The following is a 12,315-nucleotide window of genomic DNA, read 5'->3' on the forward strand; positions in this document are numbered from 1 at the left end:
TAATGTTTAATAAATGAAACAAGACTTAAACAATGGAAACCCATCAGTAGGACCGCAGGTATGGAGATTTAAAGATTTCAGTGAAATTAGCTCCAAAAAGCACAATACACCAAGTGAGTATATCTGGTCACATCGGATCAGGTCAAAGTCGCAAATTCTGACCAACTGCAATGGAGCGCTGACCTGCTACAGCAACTCAGTTAGGCCCGGCGAACAAGACTACCTGAGGTCCTGGTTGTGGAGTGTTGGGAGGCCCCACAGTGAGGATGTGTCACACAGCTAAGGTGATGTGGCATTTCCGGGGGGGGTTCTGGAGTTGCGATGTGAGTTCCTATGTTGTCTTTGTGGATCCCATTGTTGAGGGCTTGGGATGTGAAGTGCGATGTTGAGGATGCATCGCACAGTCAGGGTGATGATTTGGCTCTGAGAAGCTGTGAGACTGCGATATGAGAAGCTACACTGTTGTCGAGGCTGCAATCGATGAGTGATTTGTGATGTGAGAGGCTGCATCAGGAAAGCTTTGTATAGGTGGTGGTTCCGATGTGGGCTGCAAGATCAATGTAGAGTCCTTGCATCGGGAGAACACTTGTAGCCGATGAGATGTGTTGGTTCTACTCCAGGTTACACTGCAGAGCAGAGGAGATGAATCTGGGTCTGCTGGATCCAAAAATGGGCTGGCAGAGCATCTTTAAGCCCACTTCCAAGAGTCCAGGACTGGAGTGGCACCACTTGGCAGGGTAAGAGTCACAAATGGCAGAGTCCAGGTGCTGGGTTCAAGGTTGTTGGAGCCTTCTGGCCCCTGGGGCGCTAGCCAGGAGGCCAGTCAACTAGTACTTGGAGTCCCTCTGGAGTCATGGGTACAACAAATGCAGGTCCAGTCCTTCTTACCTAGGCAAAAGGGCAGCAGGACAGCATACCAAGGTGACAGTTCAGGAAGCCAGTAGCCCAGCAGTGCAGCAGTCCAGTAGTCTGGCAGTCCTTTCATCAGCACCGCAGTCTTCCTTTTTCCAGGTCCAGAAGTGTACTAAAGAGGTGCCACCTTAGGTCCAATATTTATACCAGGTAAACTTCTTTTGCAAGGTGGAGAGGTTCTCTTTGAAGTTCTCAGCTTCTTGCCTACCCTGCCCTGGCTCCAAACAACTGAACACGGGGTATGTAGCCCTTTGTGTGGAAGTGGGACATGGCCTAGTCAAGTGTAAGTAGGGCTGTGCTCTTCTCTGCTCTCCCATCCTGCCAGTGATGGCCCATCCAGGCATACCTAAACTCCTTATTGTGTGTGGCTTTCTAGGAGGACTACACAAAGCCCAACTGTCAGCTACACCCAGTCATGTGACCCAGAGACAGGCTACAGGCATGAAATGACTAAGGCAGGAAAATACCAACTTTCTAAAAGTGCCATTTTAAAAATTGTAATACAAAATCTGATTTTACCCCGAGAGAGGATTTGTCCTTACCATTCCAAAGACACCAAACATCTTCTGGTTACCTGCTGGCATTTAGAAATTATTGGTCATCAAATATAATAATGTAACTGCAATGTTAGCCTGTAAATAACAAATTTAGTTTTTTTTTTACTAATAGGACATGTAAAACTTAAAGGGACATGTCCAACTTTTTAAATGTATTGCACCCTGCCATCTGGACTATCCAGGATCTACCCTAAGTGACATATGTATTAAAAAGGAAGGTTTGAGACCGGCAAAAAGTTTATTTTCGCCAGGTCGCAATGGCAGTTTAAAGCTACAAACCACAGCTGCAATGGCACGCCTGAAACATGTTTAAAGGCTACTTAACTGGTTGGCACAATTGGTGGTGAAGACCCCCTGGTAGCATTTAATTTGCAGGCCATAGATACATGTAGTACCACTTTACTATGGACTTACAAGTAAATTAATTATGCCAATTGGGGAAAAAACAATGTTATCATGTTTTAAGGTCTGAGCACCTTTACTTTAGCACCGGGAAGCAGTGGCAACGAATGCAGAGACCTAAGGCCAGCAAAAACGATATCAGCAAAATAAGAGGAGGAAAGCAAATGGTTTTGGGGGAAGACCACCCAACGGCAGACAGGCCTACCAAATGGACACTTCCAAACCATCCGGATAGAAGGGCCCCTCTTCTCCACAATATGGACGTATTAGGGTAATCAGGAAACATCTTGTGTGAAACGCTGGTGTCAGTTAAGGCCTGTGTAAGAATTAATCCTCAGTGACCTTAAAGCATTAATAGGAGCATTACTAGATATCTTCTATCTCACTGGGGTTTTGGGATACAAATGTTACTTGGGGGTAATGGGAGTGGGAACTGGAAGTTCCCAAAAGAGAGAAGAAATCATTAAGAAGAAACAAATATATATTACAGATTTCATGACTCACTAGAGTTAACCAAGTTCTGCAACTAAAATGTAATGTTGGATGAATCAGTGATTGGTGAGAAGCACCTTTTGATTTTAATTTTGTAGTCCTCAGGCAAACATTGAAAACTATATGCCTAAAAACCTTGAGAAAAAGTGTCTGTTAGATGAGATGACTTTGCTTCTTGAGTAGGGAGAGTGGCAATATACACCAACCTAAATTGAGAACTTCTTCAATCGTGAACTACTGCAGCGTTCTAAGGAAAATAGAGTCTTTGTTTTACAGCTCTATGTGTGAACCACGGTGTGAACAAAAGTAGGCACTGACCACTTTGGAAATGTGACAAATATCATGCAGAGTTTTGTCATTTGGAGGGACTATTCACCACAAATCTTACATTCTTACTGTGGTATGCCTTGAGTTCCCTTCAGAACAATGACTTATTCTCAAAGCTAGTGTGCGACACTGATCCAGATTTTAAAAAAAGATCCTGCAATAAACAATCATTCCAAAGTTTGATAACAGGAGCGTCCATTGAGATGTTTCTAGAACTTGTGACAACCTTAAAATGTCTGTGGTCAGTACGCATTCCAAAAATGTTTTGGAGGAGCCAATTGCTCTGGCTTTACTGCAATAACACTTACAAACACAAGCATGTACAAATGCTATTTGGCTGGATTAGCACAGTAAAGATTTAACCTCTCTTTCCCCTTGCTTGTTTGAAGTTTGTTTAAAGCTTGTTTAGAGAAGTAAGGATGAAAAGGTATTTGCTGCCATGATTTGCTTACTGCCACATAAGATAGACTAAGAAAAAGAAAAGAGAGATTAACAAAAATAGTTACAAAAAGTGAATGAAGACAGACCTGCACAAAGAAAATACACATCCTCTATTCCACTGTGACTTGTTCAGGTACTGCATTGTTCACCAGAATGCATCACTGTCGTCTCTGTCCTCACTGGACGCTGTGCTGAGCAGCTGCATTCATGTCTTGCCAGAGCAATCCTCAGTCATACTAAGGTTTTACCCATTCCATGAAGATAAACAAGCACAATGCTGTACATCATGACTGACAGCGCAATCAAGGAATGGGTGATGAATGTGGGGTTGCCAATAAGAGAATAAGACACATCATAAACAGTGACTGAAAGGATGTGGCAGTTGCCATAAGTCACCTGGGAAAGTTGTCTTTCCCCACAAAAATTAACACATGCTCCATAAAATGAAAAGGATTACTTATAGCTACATTTAAATAATATGTAAAAATACATTATAAATACATCATAATATTTCTTGGATCGTGTTTTTGAATAATATAATTTGGTTCATATTATTGTGTAAATTTGTTTCCACACCACAAAAAACGAATTGTTTTATTGGAAGATGACACCAGAAAATATTTTAATCCACTGACCTTAATTTTTGCAACATGCTTCAAGTAAGCATTTCTTTTTCACATAGACTGTTTCGCTTTCACGTGGAGAAGGTTTATTTCCAGTATGGCTCTCCAGTCAGCAAAATAGATTTACCACCTGCTGCTGTTTTTTAAACTAATGCATTTCATGCACCGCAATGGAGGCACTCCATAGGAAGTGTAACAATACACCCAATGGTCAATAGCATGAAAGTGAGAAATATTTCTCTGGTCTGAAACAAAATGTGAATGATACTGCCTCAAAGCAATGGCTGAAATGGTCAGCATCAAATGAGTCAAAATACTGTAGTGGTGCTGACCCGAAACTGACTCTCTGTGTACTTAAAAGTCTAGAAGAGAACAAAAGGTATCAACCCCATCATAAAAAGAATTATTGAGAACCAACAGTGAGACTGCTACACCAATCCCTGTTAAGAGGAGTACAACTTACTGCTTGTGAGTCAAAATTCAATTGTTTCTGGTGGTGAACTTGTCTAGAACTGCATGTGACAAGTGGGTCAAGATAAAAAGTGGTGTTTCCTCAGTTTCAACCAGGAAGATACACACCAAGAGAGGCTTTAAGTAAGGGTGCTTCTTTGCACCCCGCTCCTCAATATATACGTAGCTGATTTTGTCCTTTGAAAAAGCTAGAACATCCCCCCACCTAGAATTTGTAGAAGTAGTGTCAATTCTACAATATGCAGGCAGCACATTTATTATAAATAAAACAGTAATAGGTCTTCAAGAATTTTGCCATGCTGTGTATTGTGTAAATAACAAAATAACCATTAATTTTGCCATAAGATGGAGAAAAGCGGTTGTTGTTATTTAGACAGCAGGAGATACGAGAGGATCACGGCCTACAAATACCTAATTACAGGAGCTCCTATCGCCTGTCCCCTGATTTCTGAAAGGCAGGGTTTCAACACTATCTGGCCTCACTCAAAGTTAGATTCATGTTGCATACTCTTTTTTTTGCAAATGTGTTATGAGAGCAGACTCATTCAATGGAATGTTTGCATTGAAGTGGAAGATCCCTTGCTGATTAGTTGCCTGGCAGGCTCCCTCCTTGTAACTGTACACTCCATGACTTAATGTTACTCAGTGTAAGAGCCGTCATCGTCCAGCTGATCTTTTGACTGGGAATGAGTGTACCTGCACATCTACAACATGGAGGGCAGTGCCTATTTGAGATAGCCAGCAGTTTCTCAGGGTACCCAGGAACCGCGGACATGATCAGTGTACCACTGACGGAATTCCAGACCATCTGGTGGCTGCACCAGGATTGTGCCCACAAGCACCTTTACTGAAAATCATTTTAAAAAAATTGAAATATTACAAAGATAAATTGTGCTCCTACAGAGGATTTGACTTTTTTTTTCAGTGCACCACGGGCACTTCCTTCACGCTGGAAGAGTAATACAATGCAATTCAAAGAAAAACTAAAAGGAAGTAAACAGTAGTGTAATAGTAAGTATTACTACTTGCAGGTGAAAACAAAAGGAAAAAATAATCTAGCTGTTAATCCTGCAACATTATACTCATTTTATTAAGCATTTATATTTAGCTTTTTATAAACAACGGAAGGGATCATTGCATGATTACCATTCCTCAACACCAGAGGAAAACCAATTGTAAAATGGGAGGACTGGAAATATGGCTTCAGAGCCTACATGAATGCAGATGGAGGAGACATACTTACTGCCTCTTGGAAACTTGTAATGCTCAAGTAATTTCTGGGGACCTGGTATACTCAAACACCTTCCTCTCTCTCCTTTAGGGTCATAAACATAAAATAAGCTTTGACGAATATGACATTGTCATTCAAACATTATATGTGAGTTATGGAAATAGAAAAACGTATGGTGGAGAGGTTCAAAATGTGAATCTTTTGACAATTACATGCTGGCTTTGCAGTTATTAGCATCTCCATGAAACTACAAGAGTTTTCTGGACAAGATGTTAAGGCATCAACTGCTGCAAACAGTAAACAGCAAAAGAGTGTAGGAAAATTGTTGAATACTAAGGACCTAAGATTACAAAAAGTAATCAACGTTGTTTAGGGAGCGGAAAACACAAATGCGGGTCTGAAGAACAAGGCAACGGTACAAGTAGCTAAGCACAAGAGTAACATTGAGAAGCAAGAGACATTGTCTAATCACAAGTACTATTTTCTCAAAGAAAAAGGCAGTTTGTGTTGTTACAAATGTGTTTTGAAGGGCTGTCTTGCCACCAATGAGAAGTGCCCTGCAGTTAGGTAAAGGTACAAAAGATGAAAACATATTCCCTGAGTATGTAAAGGAAGAAGTTCAAATTTTTCAAGGAGGCCTAGAAATAATGTGGGTAAGGGTAAAACAGATAGTGTAACAGAACGTCAATGAAGTATGAACTGGGGAAAGGGACAATTCCTTTAGCACCATTTTTAATGGGGTAAAAGAAGTATGAATGACTGCAGATTCCGATCCTTGCTATACATTAATTAGTGAGGAACATCTTACTAAATTTCACAACCATGTGTTGAATCCACTTGACATAATGTTAGCAGCCTCTGGTAAAAAACATCTGATTTGTTGGGCTACATTGAGGCATCGCCTGAGTCCATGGAACTAAGATCTATTCTACAGTGTACATTGCCAAGGAGGGTTCCTGTCTGTCGAGATAGCTGTAGCAACAAGATCCTATCTTTAGATCCTAGGCATCCAGACCAATTATTGAGAAAAGAGGGTAAGGTATATGTGTTGAGAAGTGAGGAATGGGAACAGGGATTTCCTTACAATTGAATACAAACCAATGTAAGAGAGCATCAAAGAACATGAAATAAAGTGGGGATTTTACAACTTCTTTATTGTAAATAGAATTATGAAAGATATTTCCATATCTATTGGAGAGATAATTTATAAATGGAGACCACAAGCATGTCAGCCTTGTAGAGAATCAGATTAATTATTCTATCAATCCTCTGATTAAAACATATGGTATTTCACCAGGCTAAATGGGAGATTTTTGAGCTATATTTCCAATGAACTGCAATTTGATGGATTGCTATGCTTTAATTGTTTGTTATTTTTCTAATTAACCAGGCAAAATACTGTATTTGGTTTGATATTTGAACTATATAATAAAGGCTATGCCAGTAATTGACATTCATAGGGCTATTTATGGTCTGTGACTTGTGAGTTGAGAACGTAATAACAACAGTTGCCATGTTGGAAGGTTTTTGAATTTGAAATTAAAATTATGATGGTCTTTTTATTCTCCAGGTTGCGGGGGTGTGTTCCAAGCACACAGTGGTGAGATCCATTCTCCAAACTATCCCAGTGCACTAGGAAGCAACTCTGATTGCTCCTGGATTATTCGTGTGGACCAAGGACACCGTGTAATACTGACCTTCACTGACTTGGACCTTCAGTATGACGTCACATGCTCTCAAAGCAGCATTAATGTGAGTAAATCTTCTATTCCAATTCAAACTTTATTTTACTGGGATAACATATTACTCACTAAAAAGCATTTGTCTACCATTACAACCACTGATGCTGTGTATCTGGACATAGGCCATGTGATTTACAGTAGAGTATTTAAGATCAGATTGTCCCACAATGACTGTGTACAAATTAATGTATTGAATAGTGTTAACAGTAATAATTTAAAATACCAGTTGATGTTCCTGTATAAAGAACTGTTTTTTCGCAAAACATGTGGTCAGTAGTCTAATATATAGATAATATATAGATCGTTTTGTGGTTACAAACTCCAATTTAGAGTGCTTGAAATGTTTTGAAACGTTCAGTACATTTGGCCTTCCGTTCCCTCAAAGCATCCTTCTGCGTGTTCATACAGAAAAATAAAGTAGTAGTAAAGTATTGTCTCTTTCCAAGAAAGTTAAATGTATTGCAGTGGCCTATGCTTTATTGAACAGATCACCCACTAACACTTTGTAAGCACATTCGTTCTCATCAGACTATCCTCAGAGCGATGAGTCAGGCTTAAGTTCTTATAAACATTCTCTCCTCTATGCGCATCCCATTTCACAGAAACCTCTATGTGGGGTATGGTCATTAGATTTTACTGCCACTGGAGCTCTGTTAATTGCTACTAGATAATGGTTCGCATTTTATTTTTCATAGTTTGAGAAGAAATATGTGAATTTTCTTCTGCAATAACATGTAATCTACTAGCAGAATCCAGGCAGAAAATACTGATTAAAGGAAAAAGGCACAGAAAGCATGGCATGCATATTTGTAGAGCGCAAAGATCACCCTCAAGGAGGTATCTTGGTGGTATTGACAGATAACAGTTGTTCTTTTTTCCCCAATGGTACTCGTTTTATCAGCCTCGGAAGGATGAAAGACTGAGGGGAGCCACAGGGATTCAAACCTGTGACCAAACAACAATCCGTGGAAAGGATGCCTTACTTCACTCACCACCAGACCCGAAATTGAGAAATTTCACAGTATTTATGAGAACTAGAGCATGGGACACAACTGAAAGAAACATATAAATAAGGATTTAGAACAGTCGAGAGTGCCATTGAGAGTGACAAGCGAAAGGAGTCATGACCTGTCTTTATTTCCATATCTGCTCTGCTTTATTGCAACCCTAATCTTGGGGAAAAACATGTGCGGGAGAAAGACTGATTTATTTGGTCAATTTCACTAACTGTTCTAGAATTTCTTTTTTATACTGAGTACACATCAAATGTATATCAGTGACATTTCTAGAATCCTACTAATTTAAAAGGATCGGTTTGGGATATTTCGTTTCACGTCTCCCCGCTTGAGATTCCGTGCTATGTGCTACCTCTTTACAAAGTTTCCTGCACGCCAGCAATCCAGTATCCGTGAGACTCTAAACCTAGTCTGTCACTTGCCAGACATTAAGATTTAACTGGTCATCAGGAAATGTACTGAAAGGGTACATGAATTCGTTGGGTCCTTATGGTCAGGTTGCAAGGCACAAAAATGTTTTCATATTAAATGTTTTTAGTGATAAAACAAAGTTGCTACCCTTCTCTTGAGAAACCAGAGGATCAGAAAGAAATACTGATACCAGCAAATGTGCAAGTAACGAATCCACATGTGCTGTGCTACATGAATGTCATTGAAGACGAGTTGCAAATAGCAACATTATTTTTCCGAGCGGTTCTATGTGCAAATAAGGAAAATTGTAATACACAATATTTATAACAATTCATTCATTGTAATACAAATTTTTCATGCAATTCACGCCACAATTCATTTAAGAATTCGAGCCCGCCAACACGTGTTTCGTCTCAGGACAGTGTTGTCTCTTGTCCCAAACGACTTCTTCAGGGCACTTGACTCTGATAATTCGTTCCCACTTATTTACAAGTCCTACTACTTCCAATTTTCCATCACAACTTTGTATGTGACCTAATCCAATGCGAATCCGGCGTACTCGCAACACGGCGGTCTTACTGTTCTGAACGTCGGCTTTTGATTCCCGTCGGAGGCACTCAGATATGCCCTGGAGTTATTGAACTCACGCATTGTACATATTCACTACATTGCGTGTTTCAGTGCCGATTACTGACAAACAATCGCCTGTTTGAGCCAGATTCGCGTGTTGGCGGGCTCGAATTCTTAAATGAATTGTGGCGTGAATTGCATGAAAAATTTGTATTACAATGAATGAATTGTTATAAATATTGTGTATTACAATGAATGAATTGTTATAAATTGACTTGAATTATAAAATTTGTTGGACAAGTTACACTGTGTGTCCAAAGTGATTTTGGAAATTGTAATCATACCGAAGTGTAATTTTCAAGAGCAACAATTAATGTTTTTTGACTTTTTTGGCTAAATCTCAACTTTCCGAATTGTTTTTTTCTGTGGGGAAGTGATTTTTATTCAGATTACAATCCATTTAATTGTTACATGAGGGGTACCGCACTTTGATGTGTTTAGGTTGTAGGTTCTCTTTGGAACCTTTTGGAGGGTCGGGTGATTACCCTCGTGCAGGTTCCCTCTTACTTTGAGATCTTTGGTCCTTTTGAATCCTGAGCGCCTTGGTAATCCTAGTTATTTCACCCCATAGTTAGTATCTGGCCCCAAGTCACATAGGAAACTTGCACGTAACAGGCAAGCTAACAGTGACCTAAACAAAGCTGCAGCATGCAGGAAGTCATAACGTCTTAAAGCATGCCATCCTCCATTTTTGCCTGCAGATTAAAATGTAATTTTTGCAAGTCCAATCAATTTATGAGTATAGGCCTTTGTTGGCCTGCTCGTGTATCTTAACGTTTTGATGATGGTGATGATGAAAGAAAGAAAATTGCAGAGAGAGTAGTACCTCTGACATCCCACCACCCACTTTCAAGGACCCCAAACAGTCAACTCCATACACACATACGAACAGCAGCTCAAGAGAGAATGACCAGTCATTAGCGGTATCATAAGAGCCATTTTGTTCTATATTTTAGTGCGAAATAAAGTTGAGTTGCAACAAATCAAAACCACAGCGAACAGCTGCTGGTGTTCTGTTCTCCCATGTATTTGTGGTAGAATTTACAGCTGACGGTCCATTTCGTGGTACATTTTTACCACAAATGCATGTAGATACACAAAGTGATGCAACTGCGTAATTTGGGGAATTTTGCATAACAAGTGCAAGGTGACATGTTATGCAGACTACACTGGCGTCATTTAAATGTTGCTAAGGCCTAGCTTTACAGAGTAAGTAAATGGACACGTCAAGCTTGCATTTGAGATATTGGAAGGATGGAATTACTCAGTCCAAACCTCATAATCATAAAAAAATGCTTCAGACTGAACTAGAGGAACCATTTGCTTGTTCCCTCTTTGGAGAGTTTGGAGCTGTGCACATGAGCAATGACATAAATCAGAACATCTGACTAGAAAAGCAGCTGTGTGAGAGAAACTGCTGAATATGTTAGAACATAATCGTTGTTGATTTGAGAATGCTAAAATGATGATAAATTAATAGTTGAAAAGTTGGGTTTGAGTTAATACTGTACAAATAAACCAACAAAAAGCTAATAATAACAGCATTAGTGCAGTCTCTGTCTCTGCTAGAGAGTGACGCTTTGCTGGTGAAAGATGAATCCTGGCAGGGCTGGCCAACATTCTTAACACCACTCTAGCAGCATTTCAATCAAATTTAATTTTGAGTGCGAGGATCACCATCAATATTTGGATAGCTGTGATGAAAAGTGAAGGGTAACAGTGTTATCACTTTATTCCACATTTGGGGCCAGATGTAGCTAACATTTTGCATGGTGCAAACTGTGAAAATCGCAGTTTGCGCCATGCAAAATGCTGTTTGCGATGCTTATTCACAATTTGCGAGACGGTACCGACTCCCTAATTGTGAATGCGACTCGCAAATAGGAAGGGGTGTCCCCTTCCTATTTGCGACTCGCATCGCTATGCTAAATTGCTTTGTGACCGCGAATGCGGTCGCAAAGCAATTCGCAGTTACCACCAGTATCACACTGGTGGTAACCCATTCACAAAGGGGAAGGGGTCCCCATGGGACCCCTTCCCCTTTGTGAATGTTGCCAATAAGGTTTTTTCAGAGCAGGCAGTGGTCCAATGGACCACTGCCTACTCTGAAAAACTGAAACCAAATGGTTTCGTTATTTTTTTTATTTTGCAACTCGTTTTCCTTTAAGGAAAATGGGCTGCAAAATTAAAAAAAAATGCTTAATTTAAAAAGCAGTCACAGACATGGAGGTCTGCTGACTTCAGCAGGCCATAATCCCTGTGAGTGCAGGGACTCGCTATGGGGTCGCAAAATGTGACCCACCTCATTAATATTAATGAGGTGGGTCTTTGCGACCCCATAGTGACTCGCAGTCGGTGTCTGAGACACCGTACTGCATCCGATTTTGCGAATCGGAAATTGCGAGTCGCACCGACTCGCAAGTTCCAATTCGCAAAATCGGAAAATGCTACATCTAGCCCTTAGTCCCATGCAGCAAAAGTGTTATCATGTCATTCCACATTGAGTCATGTACAGCAACAGCATTATCGCTATATTTCACAATTAGTTGCATAGTTTTCTAAATGGGAAACTGATTTCCCACGGATTTTCATAGACGTCTAATTGAAATCATATGCTTGCCTGCACTAATGAAGGGTCTGAATCGTTGATTTTGTCAATGCTTATTTTAATGTATTGCAGCATTTTATATTTATTAGTAATATAATACATTTTAGCTTTTAGAACTGTTTGTGGGGAATCATATGTGAATTAATGTTGCGGATCTGATTTCAGCTAATCTGTTATTACACTTTAAAGTTAATTGCACAGTTTTACCACGGAACGAAAATCTGAAAAAGATAATAGATCAAACCATTATAATCATGGAAAAATATACAACCTATTAAATCAGTTCTCAAAATATATAAAACGACCAGGAAACAATGTACGTGGACAGAGTTATTTTCCACTTTATTGAAAACAAGCAAAAATAAGGGCGAGGTTCTTAAATCGTGGAAGAAAAGCAGGAAAGCAGCGGGGCTTCTGGGAATGGTACACTCAGTTATCACACTACACTGACT

General features: G+C 39.9%; 1 protein-coding gene across 1 annotated transcript in view; it reads left to right on the top strand.

The window, feature by feature from the left end:
* Nucleotides 1-12,315, top strand: part of CUBN (cubilin) — a 1,111,275-nt gene that overhangs the window by 485,794 nt on the left and 613,166 nt on the right. Inside the window, exon 31 of the mRNA XM_069211549.1 lies at nucleotides 7,027-7,208. Within this exon, the coding sequence (XP_069067650.1) occupies nucleotides 7,027-7,208 (182 nt within the window). The remainder of the gene's footprint in view (nucleotides 1-7,026; nucleotides 7,209-12,315) is intronic.

Source organism: Pleurodeles waltl, chromosome 10, assembly GCF_031143425.1.
Source record: "Pleurodeles waltl isolate 20211129_DDA chromosome 10, aPleWal1.hap1.20221129, whole genome shotgun sequence".
NCBI classification, from domain to species: domain Eukaryota; kingdom Metazoa; phylum Chordata; class Amphibia; order Caudata; family Salamandridae; genus Pleurodeles; species Pleurodeles waltl.